Raw genomic sequence first — 25232 nt, forward strand, 5'->3', positions numbered from 1 at the left:
CCTGAAAGATGTCTAATAACTTGTGTGTATTTTCCTTTACCAGTTCAGCTTGTGTACCTAGACAAGCAGCCATTCTCCTAAGTAAGTCCTGATAGAATTTTAAATCTTCTGGCGGGTGGAGAAGATGAACTTCAGACCACTGGGTCATCTAGGGAAGATGAGCACAGAATTGCTGGAGGTGATGTTAATTTCTTGAGGCTAAGGTTGATTCTCTGGCAAAGACTCCTCCAACAGCGGTGGTTCGAGAGGACAGGCATTGTCCAGTACCTGTATCACAGGCCATTCTGGGAGCTGGTCCACTCAATAAGGGGTTCTCCCTTCCACTGTGTAGTGATTTAGATCTATGTGAACAAGGGGCACCCCACAGGGCCCAGGGAAGCCACTGCAAGATGGCATAAGGCACAGGAGGCCAATACATACATTTCCAAGAAGGTGTGTCCTTGTTATAAGAGCAACTGTGCTCTTGGTGCTGATCTTTTCCCTCAGTTGGGTGTGTGGAGGATATAAAGGGCTGCTTTCACCAAGGTGATAATGGAAATGAACTGAAGAACTCTGAATCAGAGTGGGTGGAACCCTCTGAATAGTCAGTGAGCATCAGTAGTGCCTGACCTGGTTTGTCCATAGTCTAACAGGGGAGGGGGAAATGTCAGTACTGGAGGAGGAACTGTGGTTGGTATAGCAAAGGCATCCCAAGAAGCAGAAGACCTTAAAGAGGGATCCAGTATTGAGAAGGTGTCCACTATTGGGGCCAAATAACAAGATGGAATTGGTCCCAATTCTGAGGGATACTTTAGTACTGAGTTTGCTAACACTGAGGTTGAGGATTTCGATGGTACTAAGAACAATACTGGCCCAGTAGCCATCTTTGTCAATCCCAAAGTTGTCAGTGATATTAGTCTCTGTCCTGGAGTTAGAAATGCACCGATGTCCTGTAATAATAGAGAGGAGCGTACTGACAAACAGAGCAAATCTGTTGCTGCCACACAGGCATAAGAGACTGTCAGTACAGAAAGCAGCAGAGCCACTGTGATATCCATAAGTATCAAAGTCAACAGCTGTACCACTGACGGTTCTGGAGTCAATGGTATGGTACTGGGATCCTCTCACCTCAGTACCAGGGAGACACAAGTTGACGGTCCAGCTCTACCCCAGGTATCTGAGTCTTGTGGACACTGTGAGACTGTTTTTGCCACAAATGGGGAATGAACATCTTCGATTTTGGATGGCTCTGATCCATTTTATGGATCCTTTCATGAGGGACCTTGGGAGATGATGGATTGACTCTTCCCTTTCTCAGGGAAGAATCAGAGTTCAGAGACTATCGGCAACTACCACAGAGGTAGAGAATGCCTGAGGAAGGCTGGCCAATGATCCAAAGAGGGTCCTGGTGCCAAGACACCTCATAGCCTGTTCTATCACATGCTGTTTCAGGTAAAGATCTCTAGATACCCGTGTTCTCTTTTTAAAAGAATGACAGATATTACAGAAAAGTGTAATATATTGCTTACTGTGCTTAACTAAAGGAAATGTGTGGGGGACAGTGCTGGGGACCCCACAAAACAGGCAGTGCTTGAAACCCAGGGAATGCTGCATAACCTACGGTGCTGAGAATCACAACATTATAAAACTAACTAAACTAACAACTACACTAAACTACAGACACTAATTGCTACTATTTACAGTAGTGAAATCTCGGCAACAAATTGTGATACAAAGAGAAAACCGTGAGGAGAAAACCCCTCAAAGGGAGGACTAAGGTAACTGACCATAAGAAAAAAATGAGGGAGGACTGGGGTGGACTCGCCCTTATATAGCCTTGGGGGGCCATGAGGAGGCACAGGACACATGTGCCACCCCGAGTACTGCTGTGAGAAAATAATCTCCATCTCCAGTACAGTAGGCACGAACATGCTAAGTAGAATACATGTCTACAACCACTCAAAGAAGAATATTGTTGACTTTTTTCCTGCCTATTTGCATTTTTAATTCTTCTAACACACTGGCTAACAGTTTGACCAAATTGGCATCATCAGGACTTACATTATATATATAAAAAATCCAATAATGAGAAAACAGTCTAGGTCTGTCCAAAGCAATAATTTACAAATAGCAGCAGCAGCTTGCTGGTCCCTATGACTTTCACAGAACACAAGAAAGAACAGTGCAATCCTCCTTCTGCCTTTCACGGCATCTCACATCTCCAGTGCTCCTTAGCAGTGCTTAATTTGTAATGAAAGAGATGCCAGGGCTCAAGCAATTTTTTTATATTCATAACTCATGCAGCAAGCCCGGAGATGCAGGGGTTATGAATTGCCAAGTCTAGAAGTGCCGGGCTCAGCCCTGACACAAATTAAGCACTGCCCATTAGCCTCCCTTGTCTATAGGCTCTAGGCTGTTTCTGAACGTATAGCTGCAGCATGGCAACCAACCTATTACAGTATGTTTTACTTTTAATTATTTTCTTATTAGGATTTCTCATTTATCACAACATAAAAAACAAGATGTTAACAGAGAAATAAAAAGGCAAGTACCTGACACGAGCATTGCAGTATTTTTTTGCATATTCATTCCAGGTTCCAAATCTTCTTGGAAAAAGTGCCTCAATCTGCATGAAAAGCTGTAAACAAAGACACCAATATAAATAATAAAATGTGAGGGGTCCATACCATACAAATGATCTTTAAATACATTTTTCTCCATACCCTTAACTCCACCAAAACTATTTAAAAATAATCTTCATTTAATAAATCATTCATCTGTCTCTATTTTCTACAGGCTACATTACATAAATACAAAACTTGAAACAAATAAATAACATTACATAGGAATTTTATGTCCCCCTAGGAGAGAACATCTGTGGAAAGACCTTGAAGGGGAGTTTATGGGTGGTATATCAGTAACCTGAAAAAATGTAACTGATGGCCTCACACAGACAACGGCGGGGGAGGGGAGAGAAATAATCCAAGATATTCAGTATCAGAAGCTGGGCCCACTCTTCCTAACCCTTTGCCAGGGAAATAAGGATGAAGCTAGAAAAGATGTGCTTTCAGTGCTTGGAACATTATTTATTAAAATGTAATTAACCTATTAGCCAGATTAGTTTTTGCTGCATTTCAGATTAGATATGTTATGCATACTGTTTGGTATTTTTGCCTGAGCAGGAATTTCTTTATTTAGACTGGGAATTTCATGCACATCATAACCCAGAAAAGTGGAACAATGGAACAACTTTCAATCTCTAAAAGGAGGTAATGAAGAAAGGGGGTGTGGAGACCATCCAGGATTCTCTGTCAGAAGTATCCACTCATAAACTGTGTTACTTTCGAGGCCCTCCACGTACACAGGAAGTACCCTCTGAGACATTGTAGGTATGACTACACTTCCAGCTGAGTGTACAATTCCCAGCTCAAGGAAACATACTCAAATGGCTCTGAATGAGCTAGCTGTCTAAAAATAGAGTGTAGCTGTGGCAGCATGAGTGGCAGGCGAGGCTAGCCAACTGAAACAATAGGTATGTACTCAGGTCAGCTAGCACCTAATCGAGGCTGCCAAGGCTACACTCTATTTTTAGCACATTAGCATGATCAGAGCTAGCATGAGTATGTTTCCTTGAGCTGGGAATCAGCTGCAGCTCGAAGTATAGGCATTCCCTCAGTTTAAGGGGCATAAGACAAAATTTACGCACAGCCCTCCAGCAATCCCATTTACTCTGCTGCCCCCTCAAATCCTCCCAGATCCCCTGTATTATTTCAGTGTTTCCAAGCCCACACATGATTTGTCCTGATCCCACACCAGGAATTAGACACCTCTCAGTGTCTTTTCCCTTCTCCAAAGGCTTATTTCAAGACAGCAGGTGGAAGAGATGCTACTATTTTGGGCCAGATTTTACAGTTTCTAGGCCAGGAGCATTTTACCCTTATTTACCTGCTACACATCAACAATGCAATGCATTTCTGCCACACCTTCAGAGGATTTCACAGCAAAATATTTTACTCCTCGGGGAATTATGTGCCACTGCGGTTCAGCAGAAAAATGCCCCCGCGGAGACTCTCTTTGCTTCCTTGCAGAAAATAGTTTATGTGGGGAAGCAAAGAAGCTGCACCAGTGCGCACTCACCCCACCCCAGCAGCTCAGATGCATCTGTTCAGACAGCTACGAGAGAGGTAAATCATTGGGGGCAGGGAGGTCTGGGGATGTCCCAGCTGCCCAGGGATGTTAGTCCCAGCTGGGCCGGGTGTGGGGAAGGAGGAGAATGGAGACAGAGTTTACCCTTCCCTGCACAGAGCAGCCAGGGCTGGGTCAGATCAAACCCCAGAAACTTCTCCTGGCTGCAGGGGAAAGGGGGGTGGGGGGGGTGGGGGCAGGTGTGATGAAGCTCAGTGGGGGAGTTTGGGTGTACGGGGGTCCGGATGCACAGGGGTTGGACGGACAGGGGGAGCAGCTCCCTGTATAGTTCCCCATCTCCACACCCGGAACCTCCCCCAAGAGAGCCCCTCCCCCCCCATCAGGAGTTCCCACACCCAGAACCTCCTCACTGAGCCCCCAAACCCCTATCCCACTAAGATTCACCCCTGCATCAGGAGCCTCCCACACCCAGACTCCCACCTCACCAAGCCCCACTCCCCCAGCCCCCTCCCACTGAGCCCTAACAATCTTCACCTGGACACCCCTGCAGAGTCCCATTCCCCCTGCACCCAAACCCCACATCTAGCCCCTGTGGATCTAGATTCCCCCCGCACTCAGACCCCCGCACGAAACTGCCTGCACCCCGATTGCGCCACACAGAACCTTGGTACTCTTGGGGGAATTCTGCACCAAAACATTAAAAATTTTATAATTATGCACATTTCTGCATATTTTATTTGTCAAAATAACAGAAACACAACAATATAACCACACCATTTTAAATTATTTTGGTAATTCATTTCAAAATATTTGTTAGTAAATAACTGAAAATGGTGTGATTATATAGTGTTATTTTGACAAATAAAATATGCAGAATTCTGCAGAATTTTTAAATACTGTGCACAGAATTCATTTTTTGATGCAGAATTTTTCATTTTTTTTGCACTGAATTCCCTCAGGAATATTATATAATGTAGTTTTTACAACAGGGATAATTTGCTTATTTGCCTCCCAGCCACTGGCATCCTACTTCTTCTTCGGCCAATAGTTAAGACAAACAAGTTTGTTTACATTTACGGGAGATAATGCTACCCTAGTAGATACTGTTCTGATCCCATTGGTAATGTTGAAGAAATGGGACTTGAATCATACTATTTGTTGCTACCCTAGAACAGAATTCTTGATGGGCAATTGTATTAATACTTTTGTGTCATGATCTGAGAAATTTCAGGGATTCATAGAGCTTTTTTCCCAGTTTTTATTAGAGCATTCCCAACACTAAATAATGTTCGGTGAAAATATTAAGTAAAAATGATCATACCTACTTGATTTTCACACGTTGGGAAGATAAATCAATTATTGAGAACTTGTTAACTGAATAAAAACCATTATTTCACACTGAATTCAAGATGAATCAACTAATCTTATCAAATATTGGTATTAGTTAAGCACAGAAATTATATATAATAGATTAGTTTTCCTTGAAAGGCTACTCTCTGGTGTCATCTTTCTGACTGTTGATATGCTTGAAACAGTAAATACGAAAATACAAATATATTTTATAAAATCCCAATATAACCAACACAAAATTAAGCAACCTCTTCTGGTTTCGGATACTCACATTTCATATTGTAATAAGTGCATAAAGTAACAGAATGTCCCAGTGCATGTAACTGTATAGATCTACAGGCTTTATAAAATGATATACTTCATAAATGAACCATCATCCCTTTAAAAAAGAACAATACTTTTAATACCTCTTCAGGTCTTCCTAGAGCAGGAGTTCCAGTAAGAAGAATTGCTCGTGCAGCATTCTGCACAATTGGCAATAAAATCTTGCTGCGGGTTGCATTCCTGGATTTCATATAGTGAGACTCATCAACCAAAACTATCTTAAAGTTTTGTTTGTACAAAGTGTCTACTAAAGTCTGTGCATCTGTAGCTAGTAGGCCATAACCCAAAACTGTCACTTTGCTGGTCGATATTCTCCTAGAAAAGAAAATCCAGGGGTTTGGTTATTCATTTATCATAACAGGACTAACTCACAAAGAAAGAAAGAAAAGTGAATACGCTGAAAAAGTGTTACAGAAACAATCTCCATTAAGAAAAGGAGTACTTGTGGCACCTTAGAGACTAACCAATTTATTTGAGCATGAGCTTTCGTGAGCTACAGCTCACTTCATCGGATGCATACCGTGGAAACTGTAGCAGACTTTATATACACACAGAGATCATGAAACAATACCTCCTCCCACCCCACTGTCCTGCTGGTAATAGCTTATCTAAAGTGATCATCAAGTTGGGCCATTTCCAGTTTCCAAGGTATGCATCCGATGAAGTGAGCTGTAGCTCACGAAAGCTCATGCTCAAATAAATTGGTTAGTCTCTAAGGTGCCACAAATACTCCTTTTCTTTTTGCGAATACAGACTAACATGGCTGTTACTCTGAAATCTCCATTAAGAAAGTGTGCATGAGGCCAAATACAACTGCTATACCTATTGGTTTAAATGCCAAAATTCTCTAATATCAACTGTTCAAGCATCTGCAACATTGGCAAACTACACACAAAAGTACTGTAAACACTTCACATTCCCAGAACAGATATATTACACATCACATTATAGACTGATGCATGAGAATGCATCAAGGATGTCAATGACTGAATCAGAAGCTCCCAATGTACTTCTGATGAATTCAGTACACCCCAAACATGTGGGTAGCTCCATACAAACTCGATGCGAAGATAACTATTTGACTAGCAAGATATGCTACAACTGCAGGCAGCTACTTAAAGTTAATTAAGATGAGATTGGTGAAGCACACACAGAAACTTTATGACTGTTAGTTAATATGGACAAATATAATTGACATCACAGAAAAATCTATACATCTAAGATAAATATAATAAAGTGGTTTCCTGCACTGTTCATACTTACAGTCTTACATTGTGCATACTTACAACCTTATGGAGACCATTAGAAACAAAGATGGAAAAAACAGTCAGTGGAGCACACCAAAAGAGGAGATGACAGTTTTGGGAGTCGCTTACTCTGTCATTCTCAATTTCCCAACTAGGCATAGGTTTCACAACCTTTTATACACTTTTTTCATTCCACCCACATATATCTGAAACCAAATCTGATCAAGTCTCAGCCCCCATATCTGGTATTGTGGGAGAGGGTTATAATTGTTCATATGTGGTATTCTGATTTAGCATAATTACATTTCTGACAGTTAACCATTTGCATCAGTCCATTTCCCAATAATTTTAATATGTTAGTGTGGTTAGTTCTTATTCCAAAAAGTCCCTAAGATGTGTTGTGATAACTGGGCCTTCAAATTTACTCTAATTATGAGCTCAACTGTAAAAAGTAAGTGAAATTTCATAAGATGTCACAATAACCTATGTCACAAATGCTAAGGTGAAAAGGTAAAAAAGGGAGACAGAAAAACAGAATTAGCCCAAACAAAAAGGCTTACTAATATAACTCAAGGACTGTGTTAAGAACATGCTTAGCAAACAAGAAAAGTGGGGAGCCAGAAATCAATGAACCAAAATTGATGCATCAGAAACTAGGCCTAACTGGTGGACAAAATAATGAGGGGATGGGATATTCTGTCTACCACTCCCTTTTGTGGGTCCTTAAAGAAAGAGACTTTGGGGAGGAAAAACTGGCTACTGGAGTGAGCTTCACCATCATGGCTGCCACCCCCGGCATCTCCTGGGACCCCCTGAGCCTTTGTCATCCTGATCCTAAGAGATGTCCTGACCAGACCAGACCAGAGAGAGGGACCCAGATGATATCACCACCTCTACTGGCTCCAACTGAACCCCAGGCACAGCTGCGATGAAACAGAATTGGACTTCAACAACAGCAGCGACAAAAGTAGCTTCAGCCCATCTCAATTAACGTCTTCTCTTTTACCCCCAAAGGACAGTTATTACCATCTTTGATACCATCTAAGAGACTGCCAAAGAAGGGAGGTTTCCCTTCTAAAAACTCTCTCCAGCTAAATGGAACGGGTACAAGGGATGTTGTTAAAATGAAAGTAATATTTAATACTTTATGTTTCAAATGGTTTAACTGTTTTTCTTTTTTATCTTTAATAAAAGGTTAAGAAGATTTTTAATGATATATTTGCTATGGTATTAAAGCAAGCTGAAGTGTCTATATACCAAACCCCGAAACTTGTTTCATCACTGTTTAATGTTGGACAGTGACTGGGTTATATTAACCACCTAAAGTAACACAACAACTGTGACAAAGTTCCTCCTCTGCCTTGGTGGGTCTTGCACTTATTGGCGGATTTGCTCGCCTCAGAGGTTCACAGCAGCCCTCAGTTTGGCCACTTTTGTGGCTCAAATCTGCCATTCACTCAGTTAGCCTCATCACTGGCCAGTATGGGGAAAGCAAGAAGAACAATCCCCGCAGTCTCTGCTGATCCACCTAGTGGATCGGGGAACAGGCCAGAGACCTTCCCCTCTGGTGGAAGCCACAGTCCAGTTCAACTCCTCCGGTATCAAGTAGGGAGTTGGAGGGATGGAGGGAACCCAGGCCCGCTCTCTACTCCGGGTTCCAGCCCAGGGCCCTATGGATTGCCGCTGTCTACAGTGACTCCTGTAACAGCTGTGTGACAGCTACAACTCCCTGGCCTACTTCCCCATGACCTCCTCCCAACACTTTCTTTATTCTCACCACAGAACCTTCCTCCTGATGTCTGATAATGCTTGTACTTCTCAGTCTCCCAGTAGTATGCTCTCTCACTTTCAGCTTCTTGTGCCTCTTGCTCCCAGCTCCTTACATGTGCACCACAAACTGAAGTGAGCTCCTTTTTAAACCCAGGTGCCCTGATTAGCCTGCCTTAATTGAGTCTAGAAGCTTCTTGATTGGCTGCAGGTGTTCTAATCAGCCTGTCTGCCTTAATTGTTTCCAGAAAGTTCCTGATTGTTCTGGAACCTTCCCTGTTACCTTACCCAGAGAAAAGGGACCTACTTAACCTGGGGCTAATATATCTGCCTTTTATCACTCTCCTCTAGCCATCTGGCCCGACCCTGTCCACCTAAATTAATACAACAGATGCTACCATCTGTTTGCTTGTGGTTCACCTGGCTACCACAAGATGCATTATTAAACTATTACAAAATGCATATTAATAAGTTTTATAACCTTAGGCGAAGAACGTATAATTTCAGAACCTTTGGTCATGCACATGCTAACTTCCACCACACCTCACTCTAAGCCTTTAGCAGTTAAAACCTGCAGCAAAGCTTATTTTTAATAAATATATTTTGGCTTTTTTACTTGCTATTACAGCTTCAATAATGTCCATTATTATTTCCACAAGCGTATTTAAGAAATAGATTACATTTTACTCAAAACTATAGACTCTCCAAGTTCAGATCAAGGGTCAACAGCATCCTGAACTTTGAGATGTGACTTAGTGCAAAAACTAAGCTGGGTTTGACCTATTTTGGTCAAGAGTTGGGAGACAGATGAGGCATGGTTTGAGTTGAACATGGTATCTTCAACCTGAACTTCAAGATAGGCTTGGTTTGAACTTCACCCTCAGAATTGATGCTCTGAGTTATCCCTGAACTAGAGTCTGATAAAGGCATATGCAGTGATTAGTTATTCCTGTGCTAGCCTCTGGCCAATCCACAACCTAGGAGCTGGTTTAGAGACTCTATAAGTCTCAAAAGAGAAACAGCAGCTCAGTCTGCCCGACGCCATTTTATGGCTTGGCACTCTCCCCTGCCCGATAGCAGCGACAGACTTCACCGCCCTCAGCCCGCTCCAGCCCTACGCTTGCTTTGTTCTGAATGTGCGCTTGAATCCTTATTCTGGTTCCAACCTTTGGCTCTGATTCCTGGCCTGGCTGCCACCATGATGACTACTAGGCCAGACCCTCCACATCTTGGTTTCTGATAGATACTAAGCACCAACAAGGCATTGCAATGAAGCACAGAGTGCTTCAACGCCTTTGCAAATGAAATAGCTCAACTCAGAGTCAAAGCACAGCTTTTGAGACCATTCTTGCTGATCTCAGTTGATTGTCAGTGTCAACTGTCTCTTAACATTGAATGGTAATTTTTTTCCCGGCACTTTCAAATATTTCCAGGCTATTTTTATGTTGGAGTTATTTGGTCATCGCAGAGAAGGGTACAAATGTTTTGAATAATTCCAAGTGGACTCTACCTGCAGTAGATGTCTCTATCAGTAGTCAAGTCATTTGCTGGCATTCCTCAGACATCAGAAAGAGCAATTTTCCTTGTCCAAGAAAGACATTTTATAAGTCCATCCAGACATTACTGTAAATCGCTATGTTGCTTTTGAGATTAAAAACTGGCTTAAACTGAAAATCTTGGCCTAAATTTTAAAATCACTCCTCTGAGATAAGGAAGCATTACAGCTTGCATTTAATGGCGAAACTAAAGTTAAGAAGTTAAGTTTCTTTCTTTAGGTCACATGAGAATTCTGGTATAGCCTGAATAAAACCCATGTTGCCTAACTCCCAGTCTTGTGCACAAGTCCATCATTTGCTTTTCTAGATGTTGGGCTGTGTGAATTTAATTTAATTTGCAGGTATTCACTGAACAAATCGCAACAGACTTTTGTGGAGAATAAGAAACTTCACTCACCCAATGTCAGTTTTGTTCTGAATGATGCTGATATCATCTGGACAGAGTTCTGGAATCCATTTTTCCATCTCATCAATCCAAGGGTACTTCAGAGATGAAGGGACTACTATTAAGAGAGGCCATTCCTTTTTATAGTAGTAGGAAATGGCAATTGCTTGGATTGTCTTCCCCAGTCCCATCTAAGAAAGACACACAGAAAAAGTAAAGGCATTATCAGCATTTGAAAGGTGAGCATAACCTGTACGCCTTTCAAAACAGCCCAAAGTAGATGGGTTAAAAAAAAATTGAGGGAGAGAAGACCAGTAGAAGGGAGAAATGAGTAGAAGGGGCAGGCTCATGTGTTGTGGAAAGAAGCTGCAAAGCATGGTTTTCAATTAAATTCAAAATAAACTGGTCAAAAGTTCTTGGGGCCTGATCCAAAGCCCATTAAAACTGATAGAAATGCTCCAGTTGACTTCAGTAGGCTTTGGAGCAAGCACATAATGAATGTAGTAGGGGCGGGGAGGCCAAAAATCTTCACCTCCTTGAGCTCCCGAAGGCCCACAGAAAATACATTCAGCCATTGGACAATTCTTTCAGATGTTTAATTTCAACTTATAGCAATCTTTTTTCTACTAAATTATACTCAAATTGTATCGGATTATTTTACATGGAATAGTATCCAGTTTGTATGCAGATAAAGAGTCAATTTAAAAAAACTGTAAAAATTATAAGACGTAATGTGAAGGAAAAAAGTTTTATGATCAAACTATATTTAAGAGAAATGAATTTAAGAGAGTTTACAAAATACATTTTCAAATTTGATAATTTTTTGCATCAAACAACTAGAAATATGCATTTCTTGCATACATTTTAGATTAACAGTATAACTGTCTGGGCTTTTATTTAGATTTATTTATCCCATCAATACCCTAGAACTTTACAAAAACATTTTAAAGTGACCATTTAAAAATCTCCTTTGACTAGCTGGCTATGAAAATGTACTCCCATTTTGTAGATCACAATACATCTTTCTAGATGATGAACTGATTTATGGCTCAGCAAGTAATTCTGTGAAAACAAAATTCCAACCTTGGCACTGCAGTTAATGAGAACTGCATCTTTCTGTAGCAGCTCTGTAATACGAGTTTGGGGCAATGCCTCTGGAGTTCACAAGAAACTTCTTATTAATTCTGGAGTAATGTCAGAAAAGGGAAAGGAGTACTTGTGGCACCTTAGAGACTAACCAATTTATTTGAGCATAAGCTTTCGTGAGCTACAGCTCACTTCATCGGATGCTGTAGCTCACGAAAGCTTATGCTCAAATAAATTGGTTAGTCTCTAAGGTGCCACAAGTACCCCTTTTCTTTTTGCGAATACAGACTAACACGGCTGTTACTCTGAAACCTGTCAGAAAAGGGAGAATTATATGTCTTTAATTCAATTTGTTGAAGTCCTTCCTCTTCTGTCATCCCACAAAGGAACAGTCCATAATAGCAAGCATTTTAGCTCCACCTACTGGAAGCAAGTTCACACAGAGCAGACTGCAAACTCCCAGAGGGTATATAAACTCACCCTCCATACCTCATAGCCCAGAGTCAAGGAAGAAGTAGAGAATATTCCAAATTAAGAAACTATAAGAAAAAGAGAGGAATACAGGATTGAAGAACAGAAAGATAAAGTTACCACTAAGTAATGTTCCTTTCTCAAATGTCCTGTCTTCTCTCACCAAAAAAAAACAACAAAACACAAAAAAAACCAGTTAAAAAACAACAAGCTGAAGTATGTAGTGAAGTGGTCTTACTTGATGAGCCTAGCACAACCTCCTTTGGTCAGGAGCCATTAAGAGAGGGTGAGGTAAGTAACAGAGGGATGGATCCATCAGATGATGATTGATGAAGGAGTGAAGAGAGGATCAAGTGCTATATTCCTCATGATATCATCTCAGCCCTAACTTCCCAGAAGGGAGCCCATATCACTTCTATAATGGCCCCAGTCATCTAGAGAAGGTTTTCTTGCTTGCTAGTATGCCTTACAAATATAGCCCTTAATTCAATGGAAGAAGGTGGTTTTAGTGGCCTACAATCCTCTTTTAGGATCCTAGAAATAAGTTCTTAGGCCATCAGTACTTTTGAGTGTAAGTCAAATATAATGTGAAACCTCTCCTGGAGGAGAAACACTGATTGGTAACGATGATAAGCAGACTCAACATTTTATTAACATGAAATTATTGTTTTTTTGACAGAAGTTACAGAGGTAAATGTAATGCCAGACAAACTTAAACATAAGGAGAATCAAAACTGAAAATTCAGTCTTGACATAGCAAGCCAACAAAATAGCAAGTGTTACTTTCACCAACAGAGGCGGAGAGGTACCATTCCTATACCACAGATTCAAAAAGAGGCCAATATAACTCTAGGTAGGTAACCTTTGATAGGGTGGAAAGGTAAAGGCTCAATGTTTGGGCCTTTAATGAAAAAGCACAAAAAGCATGGCAATATAAGGATAAGAATCCCTCTCAAATGGGCCTCCAACATTGGAGATAATAATAATAAATAATAATAATACACCACCTATTTGTCATATAGTACTTTACATCAGTAGATCTCAAAGTACATTACAAAGGAGGTAAGAGATGGCAGATATGAACTCTTAAGGTCTTGAATTTAAGACTCCTGTTAAAAATGCTAACATATCTGAATATTCCTAGAAGGAACAACTAAGGCTGGGAACCTACCCTTCAGATTCCTGATAAGATCTTTTGAACTACTAAAGAAGAGGCAGGCCCCAAATAATTCTGCTTGGATTTCCCATGGAGTCTAGTGCATTCTGGAACAAGACTTTAGAAACTTAATCAGTGCTGTGTGAATACTCACAGTAAAGACATGATCAGCTCAGATATGTATCTCAGTATAGTATCTTAGTGACTTCATTTAAGGAGATCTCAATAACTAGTCAACACAGTTAAGGCTCCGCCCCAGGCACCACTGGGAGATCTCATAGCAATGACACTAAGATGTAGACAAATCTACTGATACTGGGAAGAAAAAAAAAAAGAATTGGTGGTGGTAGGCCCTTTAGAAAGAAAAGATTAAATTTTTAGAGAGAAGTGTATATAGATACACCACCCCACCGCCACGAATATTGAGAGTCCTAAGGCAACACTACACTGACTGTTAATTTGGAATGCAATATGGTAGCAAAAATGGAATGAAATGTGGAGTTACATATATAGACACAGAAAAGGGAGATGATAATCCCTCACTTCCAATTCTAGTGATATTACAAATGGAATAACCACATTATTTCTGGGCACCTCAACACTAAAAAGATATGAACAAGCAGAAGAGAAAATAGAGAGGAGCAACAGAAGGGACTGGCACATCTGAGGGACTGACTTATGAGGAAAGTTTATAATATTCATAGTAGGGCTTGGCCAAATGACAATTAAGAGGGCAGAGGAATGTTATAATCTTTTACAAGTATTTGAAGGGTGAAGATACTTAACACTTACAAGCATTTTTCATCTTAAACACTGGACAAAAGTTTAAAATCAATCCTCAATACTTATGTGATGTAGAGAAGTTTTATAACCCTTATTTTATGCATGGGAAAACTGAACAAGAGAGGGTAGCCCATGGAATATAATATAACTAGGAAAATCAGGATGAGATATGCAATAAACAAATGAATAAATAAATTAGACTGAACATCGCGAAACATTTTCTATTGATAAGAATTATATTGCTATGGAATAGTCTTCATATGTAAATGATGGGAGTACCATTTCTTGAGTTATTTAAAAATTAATTAGACAAATCACTTGAGAGTATACTGTTGGGAACATTCCTACATTAGCAGACAGACATGGTTCTTTGGAGTTGATATTTGATATGAAAAATAGTTATTGGATAAAATATGTATTTATGCCTTTTTCTGCAATGAAAATATTTCTGAAATAGGTTATAGACAAGAAGAATGGTTTAAGTGGTTTGATGAAAATCCACAACAAAAATATGTAATGCAGACAACTGATTGGTGTAAAATCCTACCAAAAAGCTAAGAATATATTTTTTTGGACTGGAGTCCATTTGGGAGCTTGTGGAAATGAAAGGCTGCATGGGAACAATGAAGATATTTTAATGGGAAAGCACTTTCTTCAGTTATCAATGGGGCCCTACCAAATTCACGGTCCATTTTGGTCAATTTCACGGTCACAGGATATTAAAAATGGTAAATGTCCTAATTTCAGCTATTTAAATCTGAAATTTCACGGTGCTGTAGTTGTAGGAGTCCTGACTCAAAAAGAAGTTCTGGAGGGGTCGCAAAGTTATTGTAGGGCGGGTGGGGGGAGGGCTTGCTATACTGCTACCCTTACTTCTGCACTGCCTTCAGAGCTGGGCAGCTGGAGAGTGGTGGCTGCTGGCTGGGAGCCCTGCTCTGAAGGCAGAGCCGCCGCCAGCAGCAGTGCAGAAGTAAGGATGGCATGGTATGGTATTCCCACCCTTACTTCTGTCCTGCTGCCTGCAGAGCTGCGCCCTCAGTCAGCAGCTGGGACTCTCCAGCTGTCCAGTTCTGAAGACAGCAGCGCAGAAGTAAGGGTGGCATGGTATGGTATTCCCACCCTTGCGTCTCCACTGCTGCTGGCAGGGCACTGCCTTCAGAGCTGGGCGCCCGGCTAACAGCCGCCTCTCTCTGGCTGCCCAGCTCTGAAAGCAGCGCAGAAGTAAGGGTGGCAATACTGCAACCCCCTAAAATAACCTTGCGACCCCTCCTTGCGTCAGGCCTCCCAATTTGAGAAAAGCTGGTCTCCCCCATGAAATCTGTATAGTGTAGGGTAAAAGCACAAAAGACCAGATTTCACGATCCGTGACGTGTTTTTCATGGCCATGAATTTGGCAGGGCCCTAGTAATCAATGTAGATTTTTCAGCACTGACCGTAAAAGTAGAACAATAGCTAATCACAGTGCTTTCAGATTGCAAATCTTTCTAGGCAGGAATATTTTTGGTATCTAACTTTCTACACTATTTCAATTTATGGGTAATACAAATGGATAATAATTCTCTATTAAATGAAGTATTGAATGCACAATTTATGAAGTGTGTACCCAGGATGAAAAATTAATAGTAGTGTTAATTATAAACATTATTATATTTTAACTGACTGAAGTAGATGGAAATTAAAATTAAATTAATAAGGAATATTATAAACATTTTATCCATATGAAGAACAGTACAACAACTGAAATACAGAGCTATGATTCAGTTCATTATAACTACAGGATAATTAATACAAATCACAGATAATCCCCTCATTGCAATATTGAGTTAGTAATCATTTTATTTACAGTAGATGGTGCACATAATCTTAAATAGGCTGAGCACCCCAAAAGCAGTCAATAAAAAGATAAATACAGAGGAGGAGGTGAGCGAGTCAACTGGTTCACAGCCTAAAGAAGAAAATCATCACTGAGAGATAAAATACTGAGCTACAGGTAAAGAAGAAATTGATATGTTTAAAATAATATAGCAACTTCAAAATATATTTCTTAAAATGGTTTCTTCTTGAGTTTTTATCAACCAGTAGTACTTAATTCAACATGCCAAAAAAACAAAACAAACCAAAAACCACACACAAGCCTCAAACTACTTTTTAACCTGGAAGACTAGTTTCTATAGACTCTGATTCATGCATCTTGAATTCTAAATGGTTTTGGACCTGGTTATCGGATCGCCTCTTCCCAGAAAACCAGGTTGCAGTTGAGATTAGTAGAAGTGCTTGAGCTGGAGCTCCCTCAATATAAAGGAGGAGGAGCTGTTGAGAGGAAACTCACTCTGCGAAGTACATTCTGGATCCAAAAGGCCACAGAACCCTATGGGCCCCTGACTCACTTTGCCTTGACACTATATGGTACTTTGGTTACACAGCACAGTCAAAGGTACCATGCTGTATCATACAAAGAATTTACATTTCCCTAAGAAATCAAAGAATCATTGTTTCATTCTCTGAGAATCATGTATTACTTTATTAAGTACACTTGCGCTGTTGCATTGCATAGATTCACATTTGCAACTATCTGTTTAAAACAGGTTTCAGAGTAGCAGCCGTGTTAGTCTCTATCTGCAAAAAGAAAAGGAGGACTTGTGGCACCTTAGAGACTAACAAATTTATTTGAGCATTAGCTTTCGTGAGCCACTGCTCACTTCATCGGATGCATTCAGTGGAAAATACAGTGGGGAGATTTATACACACAGAGAACATGAAACAATGGGTGTTACCATACACACTGTAACGAGAGTGATCATGGGTAGCATATGGAATACCCATGGTCAGAGTTCCAGGTGTGTCTGTGCGGATTTGTTCTTGTGCTTTTTCAGGGAGTTTCTTGACTACACCATTTGCTCAAGAAACTCCCTGAAAAAGCACAAGAACAAATCTGCACAGACACACCCCTGGAACCCCTACCAGAGGTATTCTATCTGCTACCCAAGATCCATAAATCTGGAAATCCTGGACGCCCCATCATCTCAGGCAATGGCACCTTGACAGCAGGATTGTCTGGCTATGTAGACTCCCTCCTCAGGCCCTACGCTACCAGCACTCCCAGCTATCTTCGAGACACCACTGACTTCCTGAGGAAACTACAATCCATCGGTGATCTTCCTGAAAACACCATCCTAGCCACTATGGATGTAGAAGCCCTCTACACCAACATTCCACATAAAGATGGACTACAAGCCGTCAGAAACAGTATCCCCGATAATGTCACGGCAAACCTGGTGGCTAAACTTTGTGACTTTGTCCTCACCCATAACTATTTCACATTTGGGGACAATGTATACCTTCAAATCAGTGGCACTGCCATGGGTACCTGCATGGCTCCACAGTATGCCAACATTTTTATGGCTGACTTAGAACAACGCTTCCTCAGCTCTCGTCCCCTAATGCCCCTACTCTACTTGCGCTACACTGATGACATCTTCATCATCTGGACCCATGGAAAAGAAGCCCTTGAGGAATTCCACCATGATTTCAACAATTTCCATCCCACCATCAATCTCAGCCTGGACCAGTCCACACTAGAGATCCACATCCTGGACACTATAGTGCTAATAAGCGATGGTCACATAAACACCACCCTATACTGGAAACCTACTGACCGCTATGCCTACCTACATGCTTCCAGCTTTCATCCAGAGCACACCACACAATCCATCGTCTACATCCAAGCTCTACGATACAACCGCATTTGCTCCAACCCCTCAGACAGAGACAAACACCTACAAGATCTCTATCAAGCATTCTTACAACTACAGTACCCACCTGCTGAAGTGAAGAAACAGATTGACAGAGCCAGAAGAGTACCCAGAAGTTACCTACTACAGGACAGGCCCAACAAAGAACAGAACGCCACTAGCCATCACCTTCTGCCCCCAAATAAATTTGTTAGTCTCTAAGGTGCCACAAGTCCTCCTTTTATTTTTGTTTAAAACAGGTGTCACTTCAGTTTAAGATTGTTTATTTGTGGCTTAAAAATAGCAATCTACACAGTGACAGAATTCTTAAAACTAATGTATAAGTAAAGTTAATATTTTAAGGATTTTTCAGGAGAGGAGCTTTAACATCCATAACAAGCAATTAAAATTGATCTTTAAAAACAAGTTGTTCAAATCTGCTTTTAAACCAGGCAGTCACAATCTCAACTTTCACTTCCTTACTTAGATAGCTTCATTGAATCTAATGAGCATTATAATAATGCCTCTCTCATTCCTAGCCCACCCCTCCCCTTCCCCCAAAAAAGAGACATTCTCAACAAAGTCAACAGTAATATAAATGATATTAGATAGGAAGATGGAAAATAACTTACCTCATCAGCTATCATACACCTAGATGCAAAAAAGGGAAATGTTTCAGTAAATGCAACAGATAAAATAATTAAAATTGCATTTATCTACAGATTCATTTTAATGATTAAAACACAGACTAATAGCTTGATAGATTAAGAACAAAAGCTAGTTTTATTGTCATCTGCATTATGATTGAAACTCACCAGAAATAGATTGAATACTGTAATAAATACTACCAGAATGTTAACTCTTCTAAAAACATATTTATGCTAGAGTTTAGAACAAGGTATTAAATCAGGTCCAATCTAGCATTACATTAAATGTGATATCCATCTACATGTTCATCAGAAGCTTTGTATCTTCTATTGTACCGTTTTTCACAGAGGATGAAGCAATGTTATCCACCCCTTCAGCTACATATTATATATCTAGCTGTCAGAAAAATCAGATAGCTGTGAATAGGAGTAATTACTTGTTCTGAAGTTTCCTCCAGCCACTTTTACAGTAGAAACAGAAGTTGACTTCTACTTCCATCTTCCACAAACAAATCTTATCTTTATACATGTTATAATGTATATCAACTGGAATTTTTCCATTTCAGAATTTATCCGTCTAGTGTTATTCTCAGTAAGACCAGTACTAGCTTCCAGATTGCAGTGAGAAACAGTACATCCTACAATACTTGTTCGGAATATATGCATGTTGTTGCAATCCCAGGTTGTGTGTGATAGTACACAGCAATTTCAGATTTTGAGACATATAGTACAAAATAATGAATGATAAAATTACAGCTATTTCATATTGCTCTCAATTGACACATTGGCCAATGTCCTTAACTGCCTCTACCCATCATGTTTGACAGAGATGTCTGATGTTAGTTACTTCACTAAACTGATTGTTTGTTTGCTTATAATATTAAATGATATGCTACTATTAGGACTGTGTCCATATATAATTTAGATTCCTGTCTTGGAATGTCCACTCCCTATGTGCCTGCCAAGCATGGGGGGACTAAGATAACTAAATTCTGCAAAATTAAATTTCATTTAACAAGTGAAAATAAGTCACAGCGGCAGAGATAACTTTCAGATGTGATGAAATACAGCTGCATCTTTCCAAGACTGGAGAAAGATTGCCCCAGCATCTCTGTGGATTCTCAGGGTTTTTCCAAGCCACAGAATGAAATTAACAACACTGGTCGGTTTTACAGTTCACTATTGTGAACCATGTTTGAAAATAAACAAGAATTCTATCAGTTTCACATGGTTGTTGTAAAATACTATGAGCAGTTGCAAAGGAAGGCACTGGAGCTGAAACAAAGGCTAAGAAGGACTCTTTACTTTCTTAGTTTACTGAGGGCTTGCCTACACTTAAAATGCTACAGTTCAGACACTACCTACCCCGATGAGAGGGATTCTCCCATCTGCACAGATAATCCACCTCCCCAAAAGGTGGTAGCTAGGTCAATGGAAGAATTCTTCCATGGACCTTGCACTATCTATATGGAGACTAAGGTCAGTTTAACAATGCCGACCAGGGATATGGATTTTTCATACCCCTGACTAATGCAGTTAAACTGATCTAATTTTCTAGTGTAGAACAGGCCTTAGGTTCTCTCACAACAGCTAACAGGAGGGGGAGAGTGTCCTGGAAACTATCCCCTCCCTCCATCTTCATAATAAAATTCCAGGATTGTCACTCTGAAACCTAAAATGTCTGCTGAGTCAGTGTGAAGCAATGGAAATAGCTACAAGCATGGGTGAGAGTTCTTGTTACTTAGAATATCACCAGGTTCAATAATCACTGGAATTTGTGGTCTGTTACCACCCAATTTTTAAGTTCTCAGCCATTTTCAACTTTTTTACACTTTACGAATTATACCTGTGTGACAAGTATGGGTTTTCATCTTGTATATGTGTAATAATCAGGAGACTGGTTTCAGAGGGGTAGCCATGTTAGTCTGTATCAGTAAAAACAATGAGGAGTCCTTGTGGCACCTTAGAGACTAACAAATTTATTTGGGCATAAGCTTTTGTGGGATATAACCCACTTCATCAGATGCAGGTGGAAAATACAGTAAGCAGGTATAAATATACAGCCCATGAAAAGATGGGAGTTGCCTTACCAAGTGGGGGATCAGTGCTAATGAGGACAATTCAGTTAGGGTGGAGGTAGCCCATTCCCAACAGTTGAAAAGAAGGGGTGAATATCAACAGAGGGAAAATTACTTTTGTAGTGCTAACGCGGCCAATTCAATCAAAGTGGATGCGGCCCATTCCCAACAGTTGACAAGAAGGTGTGAGTATCAACAGAGGGAAAAATTATTTTTTGTAGTGACCCAGCCACTCCCAATCTTTATTCAGGCCTAATTTGATGGTGTCAAGTTTGCAAATACCAGTTCTGCAGTTTCTCGCTGAAGTCTGTTTTTGAAGTTTTGTTGTTGAAGAATGGCGACTTAAGTCTGTTATTGAGTGTCCAGAGAGACTGAAGTGCTCTCTTACTGATTTTTGAATGTTACAATTCTTGATGTCTGATTTGTGTCCATTTATTCTTTTGCATAGAGACTGTCTGCTCTGCCAATGTACATGGCAGAGGGGCATTGCTGGCACATGATGGCATATATCACATTGGTAGATGTGCAGGTGAACGAGCCCTTGATGGCGTGGCTGATGTGGTTGGGTCCTATAATGGTGTCCCTTGAATAGATATACAGACAGAGTTGGCAATGGGTTTGTTGCAGGGGTTGGTCAGGAGACACTCTACACAAGGGAGAAGAGACAAACTTTCTGTCCTGCAGAAGCACTGAAGGTGGTGGAGCTTTCGATTTATCAAAATACCTCTGCACCACAGATCAGTCTGGAAGATGAAGGCCCCAAGCAGGCTCTGCAGCAACATCCTGGTATAAATATCAGCACACTCTGAATTCCTAGAAGTTATTAGGATTAGGGATGTAAAATATTAAGCAGTTAAACGATTACCCGGTAAACATCAGTCTTACCGTTAACCACCCTAACCGTTAACCCACAGCCCCGTGCCAGCTGGCCAGAGCAGCCCCATTCTCTTTAATCAGTTAACCAGTTAAATGACAATTTTAATTGTTTAAATGGTTAACTTTTTAAACAATATTTACATCCCTAATTAGGATTGACAAATAGTTGCACCTGGACCTCAGTGGTGGGGCCTCTGACCTTTGGGCTTTTGTTATCTGACAATTAGATTTGGTTGTCCAACTAATATATAGTTAGTAAATTTTTCAGGCATTGTGTGTAATTTTAGGGTTTTTAGAAGTGAACTGAACCACACACCCCAGAAATTCCAAGTAGCATGCTAACGATACTCACACGGGTCATTGGCAGAGCTGGAACCTAGTGCCAAGCTACTCCCTAGGCCCCCTTTGTCCCAGCTGTTCTTCCCTCTGCATTTTAACTGTGCAGCTGCCTCCTCCAGGCTGCCTGGTTGAACACTAAGGGCACAGGAGAGACAGGCTGCCTGCTCGCAGGTCTGGTGCCTGATTCCAGACTGACTCAAAGCAGCAATTGCAGGGAAAGTTTTGTACAGCATCCAGCAGCCCTAGGCTGTAGCATGCCCAATGGAGACAGACTCTTTGGGGAATTTAACTGCCAATCTCTAGCCAGTCTGTACTGAGCATGTGTAAACTGATTTTTTTCAAAGGGTTATAATTGAGCCAAATTGGTCAGATTTTCATGGCAATGGCAAAAGGCATATTATCTCTGATGCAAAGACTACTCTTCTGTAAAATGTAAGCCCCTGTTCCAACTCCTGGGGGTGCTAGAGATTTCCAAAGAAAAAACTGACACTTTTTTTTTTTTTTTAAAAACCATGAGGAAAACATACTTTTCCCTCGCCTTGCTCTCAGAAATGGCTAAAACCATGTTGGATGAAAACCTTCCCCCTCTTACCCCCCATCCTCAAAATCAATCAATCAGCCAGAAGACACCCCATCTGGAAAATTTCAGCCTGAACAGTTAAAGGTTGTCAGAGTTGTATGTAATTGAAAACAATCGTATAATGGGAACTGTTGGGTAACATTAATAGGTGGTGCTGTTAACCCCGCTTATAATGCATATACACACAAAACTTGTTGATAGATTATAACCCAAAGTTTCAATTCAGTTCCTGGTTCCATTTCTCATAAATGATATTTTCCAGTAACTGATGCCTACACACTGGTAAATGTGTGTCTAATACTTGATATCAAGTTTTAGAAAGTTTACGTTTTCTAAGGAAATCTCCCATATTACTACACTCTCCTGATTTGGAACTCAGGAGTATTAATTAAGAGGGTACTGATTCTATACAAAGATGTGTATCCACTCGGGTTGCCAACTCTGACTGAAGCTATTCCGGGAGATATTTTTTTCCCCCAACATGACGTAATGTCATTTTCTTTAAATATCCTATTAAAATCTCCTGGGTTGCTTTCAATAGTCACCAGGAGATCAATGCCAATTCTGGGAGACTCCAGGCCAATCTTGGAGAATTGGCAACCCTAGTAGCCACGCTATTTTTTTTATTTTTGTGTTTCATATTTGAATGCAATACTCAGGGCTTGTCTACACAGTATTGGCAAAATGTACTGGAGCACTTTACAAATCACACCTCTCTAACAGCCCCACATAAACTCTGCTGGCATGCTCTAAAATGGTACCTAGTTTGTGTTAAAGGCCAGCAAGATCTATATGGGGTAGTTATAGCACTTTCCAAAGCACACCCCTCTAATGCACTTCGCCAGTTCAGACAAGCCCTCAGAAGGATTTTTGAATATTCTTCATGTGCACATATCATAAGCAATCTTGAGGCTCAGAATGAATGTAGAATGCATTATTGAGAAATATGCACATTCTATACTATGATATTGAAACCCTCTTTTTAAAATGCAAACCTAGTCTTAAGTGTCAGGTAAAAATAAGAAAGGTATTCCTTGAGGAAACTGGCATCAGAAGCACATTCTTTCTGCACATGAAACAGTCACCATTCCACCTTTAAACGACTAATGATCCTGGCAGTCCCACTGACTTACAAGTTTCTTTAATGCACAATAAGATGCACCCTGCCAACGTAGAATTCAGCTCCATTACTTTTCTTAGAGCCATCAACAGAAATATATTGTCTAAGCAGTGTTTAAAGATTTTTCATGTTGAGCAAGCAATATACCAGTCATAGCTTTGGAAAAAATTTGATTTTAACTGCTGGACATGTCTACGGGCCTTAAAGATTTTTCATTTTATACATTAAATATAGAGTAACAAAAACTGAGGCTAGGAGAGAATCTTTTGTTTTAATAGAAGTTCACTGTCTGCCCAATAGAGTGTTTAATATGCACTTAGAAAGCATGTTTATTTGCTTGTCAGCTAATACACAGTTCTGTCTTAATGTTAACATCAGTTCAGTTTTCATTCACTTAAAAATTAGTGATTAATGTTGTCCATGTCATATTGATTGTTAATTGCTTGGACTGAAGTTTATGTAGTTTGACCATAGGATTTATAAAGTAAATCTTCATTTTAATAACTTCTTTCCAAAATTGCTTCTGTACATTAATCATCCATTTATAAGACCAGTACACACATTCTAATTAATTCTCATGCTGTGGCAGTCTCTGTTGGGCAACTCTGATTTTCTTTTTTATACTGACTACATGGATTCAGAAAATGAGCAAAACAATTAGTTGCAGAACAAGCATGCATTCTGAAACAACTAGCCATTTCAAATCTCAGTGAACAATATCTTGCACCTATATAGTATATTTCATTGTAAAAGATATCAAAACTTTATAACCCACATACACCAGGAGAGGAATGATCCACTAATTAACAGTGGAATCTAGAGCAGAACAAGAAACGTGTTTATGAATGCACAGTAGTGCTACACAACAGAACAACAGAATTTAGCTAATAATCTGCATTAATGATTCAGTACAGTTTATCAACTCTTATGAATTACTAACCAAATGTAATAAAGAAAATTTATGATACTACATCACAAAACTGTTCCTTACCCATTTATGCTGACAAGTGCAGTATAGTAATTTTACAATACTCCACAGTATAGTATTCAGAGTAACAGCTGTGTTAGTCTGTATTCGCAAAAAGAAAAGGAGGACTTGTGGCACCTTAGAGACTAACCAATTTATTTGAGCATAAGCTTTTGTGAGCTACAGCTCACTTCATCGGATGCATACTGTGGACAGCATAGAAGATCTTTTTATACACATAAAGCATGAAAAAATGGGTGTTTACCACTACAAAAGGTTTTCTCTCCCCCCACCCCACTCTCCTGCTGGTAATAGCTTATCTAAAGTGATCACTCTCCTTACAATGTGTATGATAATCAAGTTGGGCCATTTCCAGCACAAATACAGGTTTTCTCCCCCCCCCCCCCACACACACAAACCCACTCTCCTGTTGGTAATAGCTTATCTAAAGTGATCACTCTCCTTACAATGTGTATGATAATCAACGTGCATGATAGCCACACTATCAGAGGCTCGTTCACCTGCACATCCACCAATGTGATATATGCCATCATGTGCCAGCAATGCCCCTCTGCCATGTACAGTGGTCAAACTGGACAGTCTCTACGTAAAAGAATAAATGGACACAAATCAGATGTCAAGAA

At 40.2% G+C, this 25232-nt stretch overlaps 1 protein-coding gene across 2 annotated transcripts in view; it reads right to left on the reverse strand.

The window, feature by feature from the left end:
* Positions 1-25232, reverse strand: part of ZRANB3 (zinc finger RANBP2-type containing 3) — a 128095-nt gene that overhangs the window by 72081 nt on the left and 30782 nt on the right. For both annotated transcript variants that reach the window (XM_084642980.1, XM_084642979.1), the window contains exons 3-6: positions 18614-18632; positions 10767-10945; positions 5883-6114; positions 2532-2617 (exon numbers count right to left, since the gene is read on the reverse strand). In XM_084642980.1, coding sequence (XP_084499106.1) covers positions 2532-2617; positions 5883-6114; positions 10767-10945; positions 18614-18632 — 516 coding nt within the window. The remainder of the gene's footprint in view (positions 1-2531; positions 2618-5882; positions 6115-10766; positions 10946-18613; positions 18633-25232) is intronic.

This window comes from Lepidochelys olivacea (genome assembly GCF_965140295.1).
Source record: "Lepidochelys olivacea isolate rLepOli2 genome assembly, chromosome: 11".
NCBI lineage: Eukaryota > Metazoa > Chordata > Testudines > Cheloniidae > Lepidochelys > Lepidochelys olivacea.